Below are 21,323 nucleotides of genomic sequence, written 5' to 3' on the forward strand. Positions count from 1 at the left end.
GAAAGGTTAAATCACTTCAGGGTGAGTTAGGAAAGTCTTGTGGTCTTGGTAAGATTTGAGCTAGTTCTTCAAGGATGAGTAGAACGTTGAAAGGTGAAGATTGAGTAGGGTTGGTACATCAAGTGGATAAACCATGTGAGCAAAAATGCCTAGAGCTAGGAAAACACAAGGTGTGTTTGAGGAGCAATGAGACCATTTTGCCTAGAGTGAAAGTGATATAAGGGAGAAGAAGCCAGGAAATTAGGTTGAATCCAGATTTGGCAAAGCTTTTATCTTATCATGATTTCTTGTTTGGCCCCACATTGACACTAGGCTTAAGGTACCCAAAGCTGACTGCCATCTCCTTTTCCCTGACCCTGGCAAAGACATTATGATGTATCCTCTCCCTTTCTCCTCCACCTCTCCCCCATATTTTGATTATGGTCTTCCTATTAGCCATCCCTGTCCTAGATTACAAACCAATGATTCCCAGCCTTTTTTGGAATCAGTTAATTTTTTTGTTGTTGTTTTGGGGGGGGGGGAGGAAAGAAGAACGGAGAGAAATAGACCTGTGATTTCTTTGGTATAGGAAGATGCAAATGAGGAACCTCCCTCTGACAATGTAGGTCTGCACCTGATCTTCAGCTTACCATTCTTAGAGAGTTATCTGAGAAGTTAATTGACTTACCCAGGGTCACTCAGCTAATGTGTGTCAGGGGCAGAATTTGAACCCAGGTCTTACTAACTGAGGCCAGCTCTTTAATCACCATGATTCACTGCCTCTCTATGGCAAATTTATTGGAAAATTTGGAAATTTCAGCAATAGTTGGGAGTTATGATGAGGTGTTACCTCAGATATTTCTTAAGCATTTAGCACAATGTTATGCACACAGTAGTAAATCAGCAGCAACTCACATTTATGTGGTGCTGTTTCAGATTTACAGAGCATTTTCCTCACAATGATATTGTGATGACAATAATAATAGCTAGCAATTATAAGGTGCTTTAAGGTTTGCAAAGCACTTTACTTACAAGGATTATCTCATTTGAACCTCACAACAACCCTGAGATACTATTGTTATCCCCATTTTACCAATGAGGAAACTGAGACTGAGAGAGTCAAAGTAACTTGCCAAGAGTCACACAATTAGTGAGTGTCTGAGGCCGAATTCCTGAATCTGAGGCCAGTGCTCTACCTCCTGCACCACCCAGTGCAAGTATTTTATTATGTCCACTTATTTTATGATCCATACTTGGTATAGGAAACACTCTAGGCCAATGCAAAAGTAGCAATTGTTCTGCAAATCACAGTCCTTCTATAGAGTGGCCTGGGGTCCTTAAAAGTTAAGTGACTCATCCAGGGTCACACAGAAGCAGAACTTCAACCTGGGTCTTGATGACTGTGTAGCTACCTCTCTCTAGCCATTACACTCCACTCCCTTTCACTTTGTGAATGAGGAAACAGAAGCACCGCTAATAAATATGAGAGCCAGGATTCAAACTCAGGTCTCTCCTAATGCCACATCTAGCATTCTTTCTACCAGCTCACGTTGCCATTCCTGCCTGTTTATTGAATGTCAGATGAAAATCTTAAAAAAGCATCTGGCATTTACCAGGTGCTGGAGGTACAAACAAGACTCTTTCTGAGCAAATGCTATATTATAATTTTAATAATATTTTATTTTCCCCCAATTACATGTAAAAACAATTTTCAGTGTTCTTTTTTTTTATTTTGAGTTACAAATTCTCCCTCTCCCTCTCGAGACAGTAAACAATCCAACATAGGTTTTACATGTGCACTCATGTAAAACATATTATATATTAGTCCTAGAAAGGAATATTATTAAGTGACCAATCATTTGGAACAAACTAAGTCTGTAGGATATCAGAAAAGGGAGAGAGCAGTATAGGAAATAGATTATTTCGGAAAAGTGAAGAAGGAAAGGACCTTATTGTCTCCTGCTGTCACAGATAGTGTCTGATTCAAGCTTTATGTGTTTCTTCCCTTTTAGGTTTTTATAGAGAAGCAAAAGGGTGAAATCCTGGGTGTGGTGATTGTAGAGTCTGGCTGGGGATCCATCTTGCCAACAGTGATTATAGCCAACATGATGCATGGAGGACCAGCAGAGAAATCAGGGAAACTAAATATCGGGGACCAAATCATGTCCATTAATGGCACCAGCCTTGTGGGCCTCCCTCTTTCCACTTGTCAGAGCATTATTAAGGTATCTTAATCATATGTGGGGGGTTAGAGGATGGGAGGGGGGTTGGTGTGGTATCATACATCAAAAGACCTAAAAACAGAACTAACAAGTGATAGCTTTGAAGGCTTTCAAGAGATCCTGCTGAAATTTGTAATTCAAAAGCCAAAACCAGGTTCAAAGAAGCAGTTATTAGATATTCATAATGCTTGAAATAATGAAATACTTTTGTTCTTCAAGGTAATCATGACTGCAGCCAAGGAAGATAACCACTTGGCTGCTATGAACTTGGTATGGCTCAAGTGATGCCCAAGCATAACTACTTTTGTAAATAGGAAAATGCAATCGAAAACTGAATGTGAATATTTTTAGGAAATCAGTCGTTCAACAAGCATTTATTAAGTACTTACCATATGCCAAGCACTGGGTATACAAATACAAATAAAAAGGCAGAATCAGCCCTCAAGGACCTTCCATTCCAATGTGGGAACAAAACATATAAAAGGAAGCTCAAAATCAGGGTTTGGGGGAGAGGGGAGACAAACTCATCTTAAAATAATGCCTTGGGGCAGCTAGGTGGCCCAGTGGATAGAGCACTGGCTCTGCAGTCAAGAGGACCTGAGTTCAAATGTGGCCTCAGACACTTAATAGCTATGTGACCTTGGGCAAGTCACTTAACCCTGACTGCTTCAGGGGAAAAAAAATAATAATGCCTCTTAGGTACTTATTTTGGAAGGTCTGTGGCATGTGGCAACCCAGTTGATCAAAAATAATCTACTATATCTGAAAGCAGATAGTATCTATACCAGAAGTTCTTCACCTTTGGCATGACATGGACCCCTTTGGCAGTCTGGTGAAGCCTGGGCACCCCTTCACAGAATCATAAAATAGAATACGTAAGATTACAAAGGAAACCAAACCCACTGGAATACAATTATCAAAATATTCAAAAAATGAGTTTGCAGACCCCAGGTTAAGGACCCTTACTTTACACTAAACACATTAGGTAGCCTCAGTCAGTGAAATGTTTATGCTTCCTGAGCCTGAATCCCCAAGTATTTCTTAGGCAAGACACTTTGCTGTTCCTATTCAAAGAGCCAAAAATCTTTAAATTAGAGAGGCGAGGATCAACAAGGGAAAACAAGTCATACAACTAGTAAGTATTTGAGGAGGGATTTGAATTTAGGCCCAGTTATTCATTGTACCACCTTGCTGCCTCTGGGTTTGCCTAGAAGTTGCAAAGAGGTTGATTTAGACTTGATAGAAGGTAGAATTATCTGGGGCAGCTAGGTGGCACAGTGGATAGAGCGCCGGCCTTGGAGTCATGAGGACTTGAGTTCAAATTCGGTCTCAGACCAAACACTTGACACTTACTAGCTGTGTGTCCCTAGGCAAGTCGCTTAACCCCAATTGCCTTGCCAAAAAAAAAAAAAGAAGAAGAAGAAGAAGAAAGAAAAACTATCACATTTTAATTATATGAAATTACAATTACCTTTTAATCTGGTCTGAGCAGCACTCAGGAGTGTGGACCCCCTGGCCATATGTGTGACACCTCCACACCCAAGAGTTTTTGAAGGGTCCTGGTTAGAAGAGAGCTTTACTCAGGCTGAATATCAGACATTGTTCACTTTTTTCTTTTTAAAAAAATTTATTTAGTATTTTATTTTTCCTCAATTATATGTAAAAACAATTTTTAACACTTTAAAACTTTGAGTTCCAAATTCTTTTCCTTCCCCTCACCACTACCCTTATTGAGAAGGCAAGCAATTTGATATAGGTTATATATGTGTAGTCATGTAAAACATATTTCCATATTAGTCATGTCGTGAAAGAAAACATAGACCCAAAAAAAAAACCCTCAAGAAAAATAAAGTAAAAAAGTATGCTTCAGTCTGTATTCAGACACCATCAGTTCTTTGTCTGAGGATGGATAGCATGTATCATCCTAAGTCCTTCAGAGTTGTCTTGCATCATTGTATTGCTGAGAATAGCAAAGTCATTCACAGCTGATAATCTTACAATATTGCTGTTACTTTGTACACAGTACATTTTACTTTGCATCAGCTCATGTAAGTCTTTCCAGGTTTTTCTGAGAGCATCCTGCTCATTATTTCTTATAGCACAAGAGTATTCCATCACAATCACAAAGCACAGTTTTCATCCATTCCCCAACTGATGGGCATCCTCCCAATTTCCAACTCCCTGCCACCAGAAAAGAGCTGCTATAAATATTTCCATACATAAAGATCGTTTACCCTTTTGTTTTTTATCTCTTTAGATACAGACCTAGTAATGACACTGCTAGGTCAAAGGGTATGCACAGTTTTAAAGCCCTTTGGGCATAGTTCCAAATTGCTCTAACGAATGGTTGAGTCAGTTCACAACTACACCAGCAAATGCATTAATGTCTCATTTTTTCCACACTCCTCCAACATTTGTCATTCTCCTTTTCTGTCCTATGAGCCAATCTAATAGGTATGAGGTAATACCTCAGAATTGTTTCAATTTGTTATTACTCCAATCAATAGTGATTTAGAGCACCTTCTCATGTGGCTATAGATAGTTTGATTATTTCATCTGAAAACTGTTCTTATCTCTTGGATCATTTATCGGTTGGGGAATGGCTTCTCTTTTTAGAAATTTGACTCAGTACTGTATATATTTGAGAAATGAGGCCTTTATCAGAGAACTTGCTTAAAATTTTTTTTTACAGTTATGAATGCTAAATGTATTTTCCTCCACCCTATTTTCCCCCACCCCATTTGTTATCTCTCTCCTTTCACCCTGTCCCTCCTCAAAAATATTTTGCTTCTGACTATTGCCTCCCCAAATTTGCTGTCCCTTTTATCACCCCCCCTTCTCTTTTCCCCTTCTCTTCCTACTTTCCTATAGGCCAAGATAGATTTCTATACCCAATTGAGTATGTATGTTATTTCTTCTTTGAGCCAATTCTGCTTAGAGTAAGATTCACTCACACCCCACCTCCCCCATCACCCCTCCACTAAAATCTTTTTCTTCCTTCTTTCATGTGAGAAAATTTACCCTTTCTCTTTCTCTCCTTTTCCCTTTCTCCTAGTGCATTCTTCTTTCTCACCCCCTAATTTTATTTTTTTAGCTATCATCCCTTCATATTCAACTCATACCTGTGCCCTCTCTCTCTCTCTCTCTCTCTCTCTCTCTCTATATATATATATGTATGTATATATATGTATGTATGTATGTATATATACCTAACTGCCATAATAATGAGAAAGTTTTTTATGAGTTGCAAATATCATCTTCCCATATAGGAATGTAAACAGTTTAACCTCAGTAAGTCCCTTATGATTTCCTTTTCCTATTTACCTTTTTATGCTTCTCTTGAGTCTTGTATTTGAAAGTCAGATTTTCTATTCAGCTCTGATCTTTTCATCAAGAATGCTTGAAAGTCCTCTATTTCATTGAATGTCTGTTTTTTCCCCTAAAGGATTATACTCATTTTTGCTGGGTAGGTGATTCTTGGTTGCAATCCTAACTCCTCTGCCCTCTGGAATATCAAAGTCCAAGCCCTGTGTGATCCTTTAATGGAGAAGCTGCTAAATCTTGTGTTATCCTGACTATGGTTCCACAATACTTGAATTGTTTCTTTATGGCTGCTTGCAATATTCTCTCGTTGACCTGGAAGCTCTGGAATTTGGCTATAATATTCCTGGGAGTTTTCATTTTGGTGTCTCTTTCAGGAGGTGATCAGTGGATTCTTTCAATTTCCATTTTACCCTCTGGTTCTAGAATATCAGGGCAGTTTTCCCTGATAATTTTTTGAAAGATAATGTCTAGGTTCTTTTTTTGATCATGGATTTCAGGTAGTCAAGCAATTTTTAAATTATTTCTCCTGGATCTATTTTCCAGATCAGGTGTTTTTCCAATGAGATATTTCATGTTGTCTTCTATTTTTTTTTCATTCTTTTGGTTTTGTTTTATTGTTTCTTAGTTTCTTTTTTTTCCAATTTTTTTTTATTTTTAACAAGTGTTTTTAAAACTTTGGGTTACAAATTTTCTCTCTTCCTCCCTCCCCACCCACCCTCATTGAAAAGGAAAGCATCTTGATACAGGTTATAGATGTGTAGTTATGCAAAACACTTCCATAATAGTCCTGTTGTAAAAAACTAAGTATATTTCCCTTCATCCTATCCTACCCCTCATTTATTGTATTCTCTCTTTTGACCCTGTCCCTCCTCAGAAGTGTTTGCTTTTGATTATCCCCTCCCTCAATCTGCCCTCCCCTCTATCAACCCCCTGCTCTCTTGTCCCCTTCCCCCCTTATTTTCCCATAGAGTTAGATAGATTTCCATACAATTGTGTACCCTCCTTAAGCCAAATCCTATGAGAATAAGATTCACTCATTCCTTCTCACCTTCCTCCATTTCCCCTCCACTATAAAAGCCTTTTCTTGTCTGTTTCATGTGAGATATTTTACCTCATTCTACTTCTCCCTTTCTCCTTCTTCCAGTATAATCTTCTCTCACCCCTTAATTTTATTTTCCAGATATCACCCCTTCATCTTCAACTCACCCTGTGTCCTCTATCTATCTATCTATACAAACATATAATTTTTTCCCTCCCACTACCCTAATACTGACAAAGGACTCATGAGTTACAAATATCATCTTTCCCTGCAGGAATGTAAACAGTTCAACCTTAATAAGTCTCTTATGATTTCTCTTTCCTGTTTACCTCTTCCATGTTTCACTTGAGTCTTGTATTTGAAGGTCAAATTTTCTATTCAGCTCTGGTCTTTTCCACAGTAATGCTTGAAAGTCCCCTATTTCATTGAATGCCCATTTTTCACCCTGAAGGATGATACTCAGTTTTGCTGGGTAGGTGATTCTAGGTTGTAGTCTTAATTCCTTTGCCCTCCAGAATATCATACTCCATGCCCTTCGGACCCTTAATGTAGAAGCTGCTAAATCTTGTGTTACTTGGTTTCTTATAAAGTCATTAGCTTCCATTTGCTCAATTCTACTTTATAAGGAATAGTTTTCTTCAGTGAGCTTTTGGACCTCCTTTTCCATTTGGCCAATTCTACTTTTTAAAGAGTTTTTTCTTTAGTGAATTTTTGTATCTCTTTTACCATTTGGCCTAATCTGTTTTTTAAGGCGTTATTTTCTTCAGTATTTTTTTTTGTCTCCTTTACCAACCTGTTGATTCTTTTTTTCATGATTTTCTTGTCTCACTTTCATTTCTCTCCCCAATTTCACTTCTATATCTCTTACTTGATTTTCAAAATCCTTTTTGAGCTCTTCCATGACCTAATACCAATTCATATTTTTCTTGGAGGCTTTGGTTGTTGGAGCTTTGACCTTGCTATCTTTTTCTGATTGTGTGTTTTGATCTCCCTTGTCACCGTAGTAAATTTCTATGGTCAGAATTTTTTTCTGTTCATCATTTTTCCAGTCTTTTTCTTGACTTTTAACTCTTTGTTAAAGTGGGGCTCTGTGTCCAGGGTGGAGGACTCACTGTCCCAAGCTTCGGGAGTTTTGTGCAGCTGTTTTCAGAGATACTTCTCAGTACCTGTAAGTTTTCAGTTCTTCCAAAGTGGTCCGACCTAAGGAGAGGTTTGTTCACTCCTCTCCTGGCCTGTGCTCTGGTCTGTGAGTGACCGCGAGCACTCTTTTCTGCCCTGGAACTGTGAGGAGGGTTCCTGCTCCACTTACTGGGGCTGCAAGCTCCGATGCAATAGTGTTGCTTTTCACCCCGGGACTGCTGCCCAGGACTGCGGACTAGATCTGGGTATGGGCAAAGCAACAAAGTCCTGCCTCAGTGCTAGCGAAGAGACCGCTGTCCTCTCCTTCTGATCAGGCGTTCTCCCCGCTTATCGTCTGCGGACTGAGAGCTCTAGGAGCAGTTACAGCTGCTGCAGCTACTGATTCAGTGGCTCCCAAGGCCTGCTCCTGGTTTGCCAGGAACCAGTTTGCACCGGCCCAGCCTGCCCTGGATCGTGCTTCACTCTCAACCCACGTGCAACCAGTCTTTCCTGCCGACCTTCTGAGTTGTCTTTGACTGGAAAATTGTTTCACCCCATCCTTTTGTGGGTTCTGCCACTTCAGTAATTGTTTTATGGCATTATTTAAAGGTGTTTGGATGGGTTTTGGGGAGAACTCAGGTGAGTTGCAGTCTTTTCTCTGCTGTCTTGGCTCCTGGTTGCTCACTTTTTATATAAGATTCCTGGTATGAAAATTCATAGTTTAACTATGAGATGAGTTTTGTTTTTCATACACCAGTTTATTTTTTTAATGTGAGAATAGGTGTTCTTGAAGCTCTATGTGAATGTGACTTATTAAGGTTTGTGATGCACTTTCTACATACCAATCCTGTGAGTGAGGTAGATAGTGCTAGTAGTATAGGTAGGGCAAGGGGAGTAGTGAGAGACCGTGCGGAGTAGTAGATAGAGAGTCTTGCCTGCCTTGGAGGAAGGAAGACCTTAGTTCAAGTCCCATCTCTGACACATATTGCTTGTGTGATGCTGAGCAGGTCCTTAACTTCTCAATTGTTATTCGGCCACGTCTGACTCTTCCTGACTTCGTGGACCATACTCTCCATACAAGATACTGGAGCGGTGTGTCATTTTCTTCACCAGTGGATTAAGGCAAACAGAGGTTAAGTGACTCACCCAGGGTCACACAGCTAGTAAGTGTCTGAGGCTGGGTTTGAACTTGGGTCTTCCTGACTCCAGGCCCACTGAGCCACCTTGCCGCCTCCTTAGTGACCACAAGCAACTCTCTAAACCTCTAAATAACTGAGAAGGAGCTAATCTGCATTGATAGAGGGGGATTCCTTATCAGGAGTTCCCCGCACGGATGAAATCACAGGTCTAGACTAAAAATGGATAAGAAACTGAGGCTCTGAGAGGGGGAGTCATTTGTCCGTGTTTTCACAGCTGGGTGATGTCGGAGCTGGGCTATGAGGTCTCTGGCATTTTGGCCACAGCACCACTAACATGTTTTGCTCAAGGAATTTGTGGCTAGGATGCCAATATATCTTTGTCAACCAAAACAGAATACTTTAGGTATTACCGTGGAGTGCTTATAATGAGCACTGGCATTTTAAATTACTGTTGAGAATAGTTTAGTAATTTGCTTTTTTCTGATTCCTGTCCACCACCCACTCCCTCTGGATCCTCTCTTATCCACCTCCTATGCAGCCCTTCCAAAGAGTCCTTTTTTTTGGGTGTGGGAGAGGGAGGTCCAGAGCTCAGCTTGCCCTTCCCTAAAGGAGCATCCCTTCTCTTCTGTTGCTATAGAAACCATTGTGACACCTGCACAATTCTCTCTACACCCTTTCCCACTGTCTTTTTTATTTTACTGTACCAGTCTACAGTTGTCATGGGGACTACTGACCATTTATTTAGCTGGCATCTTTAATTTAAAAAAAAAGAGACATCAGCCCCCACATCTAAGTTAATGGAGGAAACTTTTATATTGGTTAGGAACAGCAGGCCAAATAAATCAATTTTTTCTTGACAAGATAATAACAGTGATGAAAATCATAATAATAGCAGCTAGCATGTCAGATATTACCTCATTTGATCCTCAACAACAACCTAGGGAGGTAGGAGCTATTATTATCTTCATTTTACAGACAAGGAAACTGAGGCACAGAGAAGTTAAGTGATTTGCCCAGGGATTACATAGATAGTGGTCAAATCTGAGGTCAAATCTGTGCTCAGGTCTACTAAGTGGCTTAGTGTATAGAGTGCTGAAGAGGTAGAAAGATCTGGGTTCAAATGTGGCCTCCAATATCTATCAGCTGTGTAATTCTGGGCACATCCCTTAACCTCTGTTTGCCTCCGTTTCCTCATCTGTAAAGTGAGGATAATAGCACCTAACTGCCAGGGTTGTCATGAGGATGCAATGAGATATTAGATATAAAGCTCTTAGCACAGTGTCTGGGCACACAGTAAACCCCAAGTAAATGCTATTAGCTATTATTATTATTCCCTGCCTCTAGATCTAGTCCTCTATCCTCTGCCCCACCTAACTGCATAGAAAACGAGATTTCTCTACTCTATGCTCCTTCTCACAGTGAATTTAACAAAGACAAAAATTATTCTATCATGCTGTGAGTTACACCTGATTTATAGCATGATAGAATATGATAGAAAATTCCTCAGGTATGAGGAAAAGCCTGTCATTAGAACAAGAATTGTTCCAAAGAGGAAATATAAGAAGGCTTTATTCTTTCTTTTGCAGAAGTGGGGGACTATTTCACTTCAGGCTTTTTTTTTTTTTTGATATATTGGTATTTTGAAGAACTTTAGTGTCTTTAAATTGCACTAAGACTTTTGGGACACCTTAGGTAAATGTAAGGTATTATTATTGAAATGAAGTAGTTCAGTTGTTTCAATCATTTCCAACCTTGTTTGGGGTTTTCTTGGCAAAGATACCAGAGTGCTTTGCTATTTCCTTCTTTAGTTCATTTTACAGATGAGGAAATTGAGGCAAACAGGGTTAAGTGATTTGCCCAGGGTCACACAGCTAGTAAGTGTCTGAGGCCAGATTTGAACTCAGGAAGATGAGTCTTTCTGACTCCAGGCCCAGAACATAGAAATAAAAGGTCGCTTGGTATAATGGATAGAGAGCTGGCCTCAGAGTCAGGAAGAAATAGGTTTAAATCCCACCACTGACACATACTCTATACCAACAAAATATCAGGCCCAGTCCCCATCCCATTATTGAAACAGTGGTTAAGAGGCAGTTTTTTGGTCCTTTCTAAGGAAGGATCAAAGAAATAAGTGAGTTAGTTGGGATCCCCTGGAATTCCAGGAATGGAACCAGTCCAGAGTGCTGTGTCATCCCTGTCAAGGAAGATAAAAGGATGCATTGTCATGCATCATGACTAGATCTTCTGATGACTGACATTTACCCAGACAGACCTCATCCCATTGCACCACTAAGAAGTATCGTGTCATTTGCCCACACAGAAGTTTTTACAGGGAGCTTTGGGAGAGTCTGGGAGACACTCAGCAGTATCTGCACAAAATTAAGTAAACCAGAGATCATTAACTAAATTCCAGAAATTAGAAGGCTTGAATCTCTTAAGAAAACATAGTTGCCCCAAATAGCAAAGAAACAGACAGGGATGTTGGCAGTGGTGGAATGAAAATTAAACAGAATCAAAGCTCCCATACTGAGAGAACTAACTCAAAGTAGAGACACCCATGAATGAAATCTGGGAACCAAGAGCCCTGAAGAGCTCTTGGCAAATAAAAAAAGAAATTGAAAAGCCAGCCCTAGTCCACTAGACCTTGAAAGGGAAGAATTTTGAACACCAATCCAGTCATCTTGTGCTAGTTTTTGCCTGACTGGGTCCTGGGAATGGCTGAGGGAACCTTATCCATGAATTAACCCTGGAAATGGCAGTCTTATGGAAAGAATAGCTAGTCCTAGGCCCTACCACTTACTAACTCTGTGACCTTGGACAAGTCACTTATATTCTTTAGGACACAGTTCTTTTCCTCTGTAAAATGATGGGGTTGGACTAGTCTAGAGGTTCTTAATTTGAGGTCTGTGGACTTTTAAAAAAATATTTGAATAACTATATTTCAGTACAATTAGTTTCCTTTGTATAAAATCTTATGTATTTTATTTTATGCATTTAAAAGCATTGTTCTGAGAAGGGAGTCTCTGTAGGTTTCATCAGAATGCCAAAGAGATCCATGATATAAAACATGTTAAAAACTCCTATATTAGACAGTCTCTAAGTCCCCTTCCAATTCCATGTCCTATTACATAGGAGCATAGGAAAGGACCTCAGATATTCTCTCCTTTAATTCCTTCATATTATTGTTATTCATTCATTTCAGTCGTGTCCAACTTTTCATGACCCCATTTGGGGTTTTCTTGGCAAAGATACTGCAGCGGTTTGCCATTTCTTTCTCCAGCTAATTTTACAACGGAAGAAACCAAGGCAAACATTGTTAAGTGACTTGCCCAGGGTCACATAGTTAATACGTGTCTGAGGCTAGATTTGAACTCAGGAAGATAAGTCTTCATGACTTCAGGCTCAGTGCTCTATTCATTTTACCATCTAGCTGCCCATTCCCTCATTTTACACATGAGTCAATTGAGGTCTCAAGAGTTTGAATGACTTGCCCAAAGTCACATAGCTCATAAGTAGAAGAACCTAGATTTTAAAACAGGTCCTCTGATCCAGGATTTCTTTCACTGTACCATGCAGCCCTTTAGATAGGAAGATAATACTACTGGTCTCCATCACAACAGGGTCCAAGTTTCTAGGTAACTTTTTATAGTAGTAGGGATAAACTTATTCTGTGCCATCCACACTCTTTCCTAGTCCCTTTATGACTAAGAGCATACATTTGTGAAGTGAATGGCTGGGGACAAGGGACATGGATTATGCTCATCACAGAGAAAAGCCAACTGGCTGACATGGGTTACCAACAACTTTGACCTCCTTGACTCCCTGGTCTTAGTAACCATTTGAGTGAATTGGAAGCCTGGAAATGAGCACACTTAGTAAAGTGACCTAGCCAGGACTAATGCATTCCACAAAGCAGCTGAGCACTATTTAGTATTTTCACCCTGGATCCACATAAAAGTGCAGAAACAGAAAAGCCAGATCATTCCCTGCTGAACCAACCTATCTCTGCCCACCACTTCAGAGTAAACACGGTTTCATTTGTTTAGGAGAAAATTGTCAGTCTTCCTTGGCACAGGGAGGAGGATGGGGAAGGGGAGAGGAAGAAGAGCACTTCTGGAGCAAAATTTTCCTTCAGTATTGTCATTGCATAAGACTGATCTTTCCAGCAAATGTACTTTCATAAACAGGAAATAGAGGAAAGGCTTGAGGAGGAGAAGGAATATGGTGGTCATAGGATTATCAACATAGAGCTAGGAGGGATCTTAGAGGTCACCTTACCTCATTTTACAGAAGAGAAAAACAAGTCCCTGAGAAACTAAATGACTAAGGATCATAGAGCTTATAGAGCTGGAGTTTTTTAATCTCTGGGGTCCATGATCTTTTATTAAAAATATTTTAATAATTGAATTTTAAAATTGTTTTTGTTCAGTCATTTTTCATCCATGTCCAACTCTCTATGATCCCATTTAGGGTTTTCTTGTCAAAGATATTGCAGTGGTTTGCCATTTCCTTCTCCAGTTCATTTTATGAATGAAGAAACTGAGGCAAACATTGTTTGCCAGTGTGGCATGGCTAGCTAACCTGCCACCAGCAACCAAGGTGCCCTGGGCATGTAGGCAGCTAGCTATTGAAGGCCCAGAAAAAAAAAAATTCTTCCTACCAAGAAAGTCCGTGGCACTATCTTTTATGGTTCAGTGTCAGAAACAAATTTAGGTTTATCAATGGAAACAACATTAGAGATTTTTTATCATCTGCTTTCCCTCTGGGCTCTTCCAGCTGACTTGCAGCTCAAACTTCCCTATTGTCTATCCCTATTAGAATGTGATCTCCTTGGGATCAGAGACTGTCTTGATTTCTGGTTGTATCTCCAGCTAGCACACTGCACTTGAATATAGCTGAACATTCTGTCATTTCATTCATATCCAACTCTTTGTGACCCCGTTTGGGGTTTTCTTGGCAAAGATATGGGCATGGTTTGCAATTTCCTTCCCCATTTCATTTTAAGATAAGGAAACTGAGGCAAACAGGGTTAAGTGACTTGTCCAAGGTCCCATAGCTACTGTCTAGGTTCAGATTTGAACTCAAGTCTTCCTTGACTCCTTGCCTGGTACTCTATCCACTGAGCCACCTAGCTGCCCCAGTGGTAAATGCTTTTTCATTCATCACATTCTACCTCATTAGTCACACAGCTAGTAAGTAGCAGAATCTAGGTCTTGGGACTCCATTTCCTACATTCTTTCCTCAATATACCAGTCTGCCTCAATATATGAATTCCATTAGGTGGATTTGGCTCTGTACTAGATTGTTATCACTTTTCTAGGTCTCTCTTTTTTGTGTGTCTTCCTCAGTTATATTGGGCCAAAGAATGGTGATTGTTAACGGATGTTTAAAAAAATGCAAATGAGTCTATACATGTTGGAGGACTTCCCCTACCCAGAAAATATTTCACACTGAACCTGATTTGTCAGCTCACACATGAGCCTTTTCCCCATTCCATCTAGATACACATATACTCACACACGCATATAAAACATCCTTTCAAAGCACAAATAGGATCATTAGATAATAGATTTAGAACTCAAAGCAATACACACAGACATGTATATATGCACACATACATAGATACACATATATATACACACTTATATAAAACAGCCTTTCACAGCATAAATAGCATCATTAGATTTGGAGCTGGAAACAACATATATGTATTTGTTTTATATATATTTACATATACACACACGATGTATATGTATGTATGTACATATATATCATATAGTTAACATTTCATACAACATAGAGTTATCATATATATGTATATATGTTGGTTCTAGCTATAAATCTATTATCTAATAACCCTATTCTGTGTGAGAGAATGTTCAGTTCCTCTGAGATAGATATATACATATACATCATATATACACATGTATACATACATAGGTGCATTGTATGTATATATAATTTCATTGGTATAGTGAATTCCCAGTGTGGAAACTTCCTCCATTGATGCAAATCAATAGCCTATCTATAATCAGCAGCTTTTATATATTTTATCTTAGAAGCAGTTAGGTAGATAAAACTCTAGGCCTGGAGTCAGGAAAATCTGAGTTCAAATTTGGCCTCAGACACTTACTAGCCGTCTGACTCTGGGCAAGTCACTTTACTTCTGTTTGCCTCAATTTCCTCATCTTTAAAGTGGGGATAAAAATAATACTACCTAGCCTACAATCACCAGGCCTTCAATCTGGTGATGACTTCCCTCCCTGAACCGTCTTGTGATGACTTCAAGCCATGTTTATAGACCCTACTTTATTAATATCCCTATTTCCAACCAGAGCCCCGGGCACAGAGAACATGTTGTCCTTAAGAAGCCACATCTTTCTTCCCAGGGACCAGGAAGTATGGAGTGAGAGAAAAAGAGGGCTGGAATGGGTTCTGGTAAATGGAATAGAGATTAACTTGTAAATAGGTCAAATTTGTAGAGCTCACAGATGGAATGGGGAAAAGGCTCATGTGTGAGCTGACAAATCAGGTTCAGTGTGAAATATTTTCTGGGTAGGGGAAGCCCTCCAACATGTATAGACTCATTTGTATTTTTTTAAACATCCATTAACAATCTATGTATGTTTGTATATATGTGTATTGCTTCCAGTTCTAAGTCTATCACCTAATGATCTCATTTCTACCATCTCAGAGGATGTTCATTTCCTCTGGTACTCTCCATGCCCCTTGAATTTCAGCTGCTTTGGAGCCACTCCTAACTTCTCATTGTTGGGTCCTTCTCTCCAACCATAGAGATACCCAGACAAGACAATTAGTCTTGAAGGAGTTGACATCATCGTCTGGGCCCTCTCCCAATGGCCCACCACATACAACCCTTCTGCATGAGTTTTATAAAGCTTCCTTAAACTAAGCCATTAGGGCTGTGATTATCTAAATCTCTACCCTGATGAGGCAGATTACTTTTGGGAAGTATGCACACACATTTTTAAGTTTAATCCGAATTATTAACATTTTCTTAAAGCTGTACTCTTTGATTTCATAATGCCCTCTCCCTCCCCACCTCTCTTTCAGCTTCTCCCCCATTTGTGCAAGCTCCTTGAGGGCAGGGACTGTCTTTTGCCTTTCTTTGGGCCCCCACAGTGCCTGGCACATAGTAGGAGCTTACTAAATGTTTATCAACTAGTAACAGTCAGCAAAATAATAAATAAAGCCTTGATTTATGGCAATTCACAATTTCTGAATCATGAATGTGCGCACTTAATGCTTAACAATGGGCTTTCACAAGCCCAGGCTCCAACACACCCTTGCAAGTAACTCAGATCTTTTCTCTAAGATGAGTGTCACCTTCAGAGTTACAGATCTCCCTATACCCTGTTAAAGATTGGTTTTAACATCAATCTTTTTTTTTATTAATTTATTTTGACTTATCAACAATCACTTTCATAAGCTTTTGAGTTTTAAATTTTTCTCCCCCTCTCTTCCCGCCTCCCTCCCCAAGATGGCACATAATCTTATAGAGGCTATACATATACATTCCTATTAAACATATTTCCATATTGGTGATGTTGTAAGGAAGAATTAGAACCAGTAGGAGGAACTACAAGAAAGAAAAAACAAAACAAAACAGAAGAAAAAACAGCAAATAGTATGCTTCAATCTGCATTTAAACTCCATAGTTATTTCTTTGGATGTGGATAACATTTTCCATCATGAGACCTTTGGAGATGTCTTAGATCCTTGTATTGCTGAGAAGGGCTAAGTCTATCAATGTCTAACATCAATCTTGAGAAAACCAAACTGTTTGCACTTGTATGATCAGAAAAAAAAAACTTTACTTGGATATATTATAGATATCTCCAACTCACTTCCAAAACAGAATGCATTCCATTCCCCACAAAATATTATCGTTGATACTTAAGATATAGTTCAGAATATTTTCCCCTAAATCTATTACCATGAGTTTGCCTGTAGCATTTAAGGCTGTCAGTTTTCTCTCCATTCACACAGCCTTATGAGGTCTTCCTTCATTCTTTCCCCATCAGCTTAGAATTTCACTACCTGGAATATTTTGGTTTCATGAGTTCAAATCCAACCTCAGACACTAACTGTGTGACCTGGAACAAATCAACCTCTGTCTGCCTCATTTTCTTCACTATAAAATATTGGGATAAAAATAGCGCTTTTCTCCCAGAGTTGTTGTGAGGATCAAATGAGATAATGTTTGTACAGTGCTTAACGCAGTGACTAGCATGCTGCAGGTACTTAATAAACTTTTCCTACCTATTCCAGAATATTTGTTAAAATGTTAAATAAGATTGGTTCTAACATCAGTCATATATTTAGATCAGATGTCAGATTCCATCTAGTTCCTACCTTCATTTTACAGATGAGGAAACTGAGGCTCAGAGAAGTCAATTGACTTTCCCAGTCACACAGCTACTAAATGTCAGAGGCAGTATTTGAATCCCATCTTTTTTTTGTGTCTCATCCAGCACTTTAACCATTACAATATGCTTTCTCTCTAGGTGATACATCTCTCAGAAACCCTACTATGTATATTTGTCTGATCCAAGAAGGACCCAATTATCCCTGCTCTTTATTCTCTGTGGCTAGCCACAGAGAATCCATGACTAACAGTTATACCCAGTGCCAGTGTTAACACTCAGTTTTGAAATGGCCATTGCTATTTAATTTACTGTTGAAACAATGACCTCCGGCAGTAAAGTTATGGATTTTTTTTTATTTCAGGTATTAAAATTTACCTCTTTCATGCTTTAAAAATATTCCCCTTGGTTCTCTTATGCATTGCCTAGTAATAGTAAATCTAGCTTTGGGGCTTTCCTAAAAGGGATAAATAACTATGTGGTGATGGATAGATTCTTCAATAAAATGTTTCTTCCAGCTACACTGGGAAGGAAGGAGGAGGAAGAAGGGAACTCAAGCTAGAACAAGAGTGGAGAGATTGTTTTAACTGGGCACTGAAAGGGAACCGTTAATCCTTTTGGGTTTTTTGTTTTCTTGTAGAAGAATTTAATAAGGTAGGGGAGAGTTGAAACCCATGGGTCATCTCCAGATTTCAGTTCACCCATTCATCTCAACAACATTCTGCCTCACCATGAAACCTATTACTGTCTGCAAGGGGTAGAATTAGCTAAGCTGTTTCATTTCCCATCCTTGTTTGTCCCTATCCCTTCTCGTAAGCAATAAAATGCTGAAATGCCAGTAAGCAAAAGAGCACCCATCAGTTGGGAGGAGTGGAAGTCAGGGCTTCTGAATTATCTACAGATGGTAATCAGGAGTTGGCTGTGCCAATCTGATGCACCTGCTTTGCAAAAGAGGAAAATGTGGAGTTTGGATTTTCACCCAAAAAAGGCATTTCCCTGCTTCTCTCCCTCTCTTCCACATCCCCGTCCTTTCCCCCCCCCCACCCCCACCAACTTCAAGGAGCCTTGAACTGTTCTTAGCCAATACTTTGTCTTTCTAGCAGAAGAGTCCATGTGATAGTTGTCTGCAGAACTGCAAGAGGCAACAGTGTTTTAATGGTTTCCTAGAAAACAGCCCATTTTTCCAAATAAGTTACCCACGACTTCACATGTATAATTGACATTATATTCTTGCCTTTGAGTGGGTGGAGTAAGAGAGCAGGAGGGAGGGAGAAAATTGGGAACTCAAAATTTTAAAAAATGAATGTTTAAAAATGTTTTACATGTAATTGTAACTTACATGTAGTATTTAAGAAAATAAATATATTTTTTTAATTTAAAAAACTTTTTTAAAAAAGAAATTACCCAGAAGAAGCAGATCCTTTGGCAGCCAAAATGGCTTCATTTAAAGCATTCGGGGTTTTTTCGGAGTTTAAGCAATAATAGTGTTTGATGTTGAATCAGGGACAAGTTTGCAGGACTAGAAGCCCTCTGGCTTCTCCACACTAAGGACTTTGGGATCACAGTCTATATAGCAGTAGGTAGGTGGCATTTGAGATGGAGTGCTAAAATTCAGAGTCGGGAAGGTCTAAGTTCACATAGGGGGCAAGTCACTTTAAAAAGTCACTTAAGATCTCTCAACATCCATCTCTGCATTTATAAAATGGGGATAATGATAGCACCTGTCTCATAGGGTTATTCTGAGTCTCAAGATACTGTAAAGATTGCTATTTAAATACTATTATTATTAGTGAAATATCAACTGCTCAATTCATAAGCATTTACTGAATACCTCCTATGTAGCAGGCACAGTGCTGGGTGATAGGGATAGAAATACAAAAGCAGCTACTCTTATGGAGCTTATCGTCTACTAGATGGGGGGAGGGGTGGAACAAAAACAATTTTTACGTAAGCTGCACGCATTTATTAAGTGTTTACCATGTGCTCTGCCACTGTCCTGGGCCTATAAAGGCAAAGAGTGAGATTGTCCCTATTCTTTTTTTTTTTTGGAGGCAATGGGGGTTAAGTGATTTGCCCAGGGTCACACAGCTAGCTAGTAAGTGTCTGTAGCCACATTTGAATTCAGGTCCTCCTGACTCCAGGCCCAGGGTTTTATCTATCCACTGTGCCACCTACTTGCCCCACTGTCCCTATTCTTAAGAAGTGTGTATTCTATCAAGGGAGATATCGTGTGCATGTAAGTATATGCAGAATAAATAGAAGGTAGTTAAGGAGCTTCGCCTTTCCTCCCTCCCAGTGTGGGCTTTGGAAGGGAGTAATATAGAAGGTGGGGCTTGAACCCGGTCTTAAAGGAAGAGGTGATTTGTCCAGGTGGGGGTGAGGAGGGAAGACATTACAGGCGTTCGGAGATGGAAGATAGGATGCTGTGCATGAGAAACAGGTCAATTTGGCAGGATGTCAGAGAGAGGGAGAGGAAACATTGTTTTAAAAAAAAAAGATGTCTTTTGGGATTTGTTTTTTCCTTTGTTATTGACTCCCCTGCCATTTAGCTCTTGATCTCACCATGTCCGTGGGTTCCTTTCAGGGTTTAAAGAATCAGTCCCGAGTGAAGCTGAACATTGTGAGATGCCCTCCAGTCACCACTGTGTTGATCAGAAGACCAGACCTCCGATACCAGCTGGGTTTCAGCGTCCAGAATGGAATCGTAAGTACCAACAACCGAATACGTGACAGAAACCCCAACAGAAATATAATATCATAGTTTGTTTTTTTTTTTTTAAGTCTGTCGTGTCTCCAAAGAAATAGGGAAAATTGGTGCACTTAGACTCACTCATCTTTCCTTCCTCTGTAGAATTCATCTTGCTTGAGAAAAGCTGGAGCTAATTCTGGCTGACTGCTTTTACTTAAAAATAGAAAAGGTACCCCAGTGGTCAGATAAGCATTCTCTCCAGACGAGGCTAAGAGAGGCTAGAAGGAAGCAATACATTGTATACTCACCAGCTATGTCTTTGAATTCTTCATTCTTCCATCTGCCCTTCTTCTTTGTGTGCGTGTGCCTTTGACCTTGGTCCTAAGTACCCTTTTCTTATCTCCTAGGGATCTTATCCACACCAGTGGGTTCAAGTATCATCTCTATGCAGATGACTCCCAAAGCTGTTCAGGGTTTAATTAAATAGCTTTTAATTAAATGAAGCTATTACTAGCTTCAGTTAAGACAATGCTTAGACTTTGGGGATGCCCTATGGATCCAGCTCTCACCTCTTTCTGTTGTGAGCTCCAGTCCCACCTACAATGTGAATTACCTGTGTTTGCCCGGACTTCTTTCATCCCTTCTCTTTGTTTTCTATGGCTAAGCTATGAAGAAAAGTTGTAACCAATCCTTTGAAACTCAAATTTGTAATAGCCTTTGCCATAGAGAACCCTGTCAAAGATATTGTGAAAGCCAAGTTTAATTAAGTTACATTCACTAGCTCTCAAGAGATAGCCATGGTGTGGTAGATAGAGCAAACCTTAATTAAAGCCAAGATCTGGGTTCAAGTCTTACCTCTGACATACACTAGCTTATGTAGTCACTTAACTTCCTAGTGCTCTAGGCAACTCTCGAGGATTATATAAGTTGTGGGGGTGCCAACTTGTGTTGGTAAAGGTAGTTAGTTTCCTTATCTGGGAGTTTCCTTTTTTTCAGTGAAATCACAGATTTAGTCTCTATTTCTGGTTCTCACTTTATCTACATACTTATTTAGTCTCCTCAAAATATCCTGGTGTATTAGGTTTTGTTTCCCCTCAGAAAATTTTTTGGATTTTTCTCCAAAAATATGGTTGCTCTAGATATTAATTCTAGTGACAGGCCATCCTGCTCTATTCTGGCATGATCTTCACTCATTAACAAAATCTGTCACCGTAGTATTGCCACCCTAGAGGAATGCTTGCCACTGCTATTTGCTTTTGAAAGGAGCAAATAAATCAACAAAAAACTACACGTCATGAGTCATTTTTTAATTCCTATATTATTTCCCCTTTTCTCTTTATTGTTTATTCTAGAACATTAAAAAATACTCACATTTCTTTCTAGTATCAGAAAATGTTTAAGTTGGGTCAGTCAAGGAGAACAGAGAGA

General features: G+C 39.5%; 1 protein-coding gene across 2 annotated transcripts in view; it reads left to right on the forward strand.

The window, feature by feature from the left end:
* The window catches only part of APBA1 (amyloid beta precursor protein binding family A member 1), a 260,787-nt gene that overhangs the window by 228,592 nt on the left and 10,872 nt on the right, over positions 1–21,323 (forward strand). For both annotated transcript variants that reach the window (XM_027839462.1, XM_027839464.1), the window contains 2 exons: positions 1,992–2,204; positions 19,791–19,910. In XM_027839462.1, coding sequence (XP_027695263.1) covers positions 1,992–2,204; positions 19,791–19,910 — 333 coding nt within the window. The remainder of the gene's footprint in view (positions 1–1,991; positions 2,205–19,790; positions 19,911–21,323) is intronic.

This window comes from Vombatus ursinus, unplaced genomic scaffold, assembly GCF_900497805.2.
Source record: "Vombatus ursinus unplaced genomic scaffold, bare-nosed wombat genome assembly UNPS02014832.1, whole genome shotgun sequence".
Lineage (NCBI taxonomy): Eukaryota > Metazoa > Chordata > Mammalia > Diprotodontia > Vombatidae > Vombatus > Vombatus ursinus.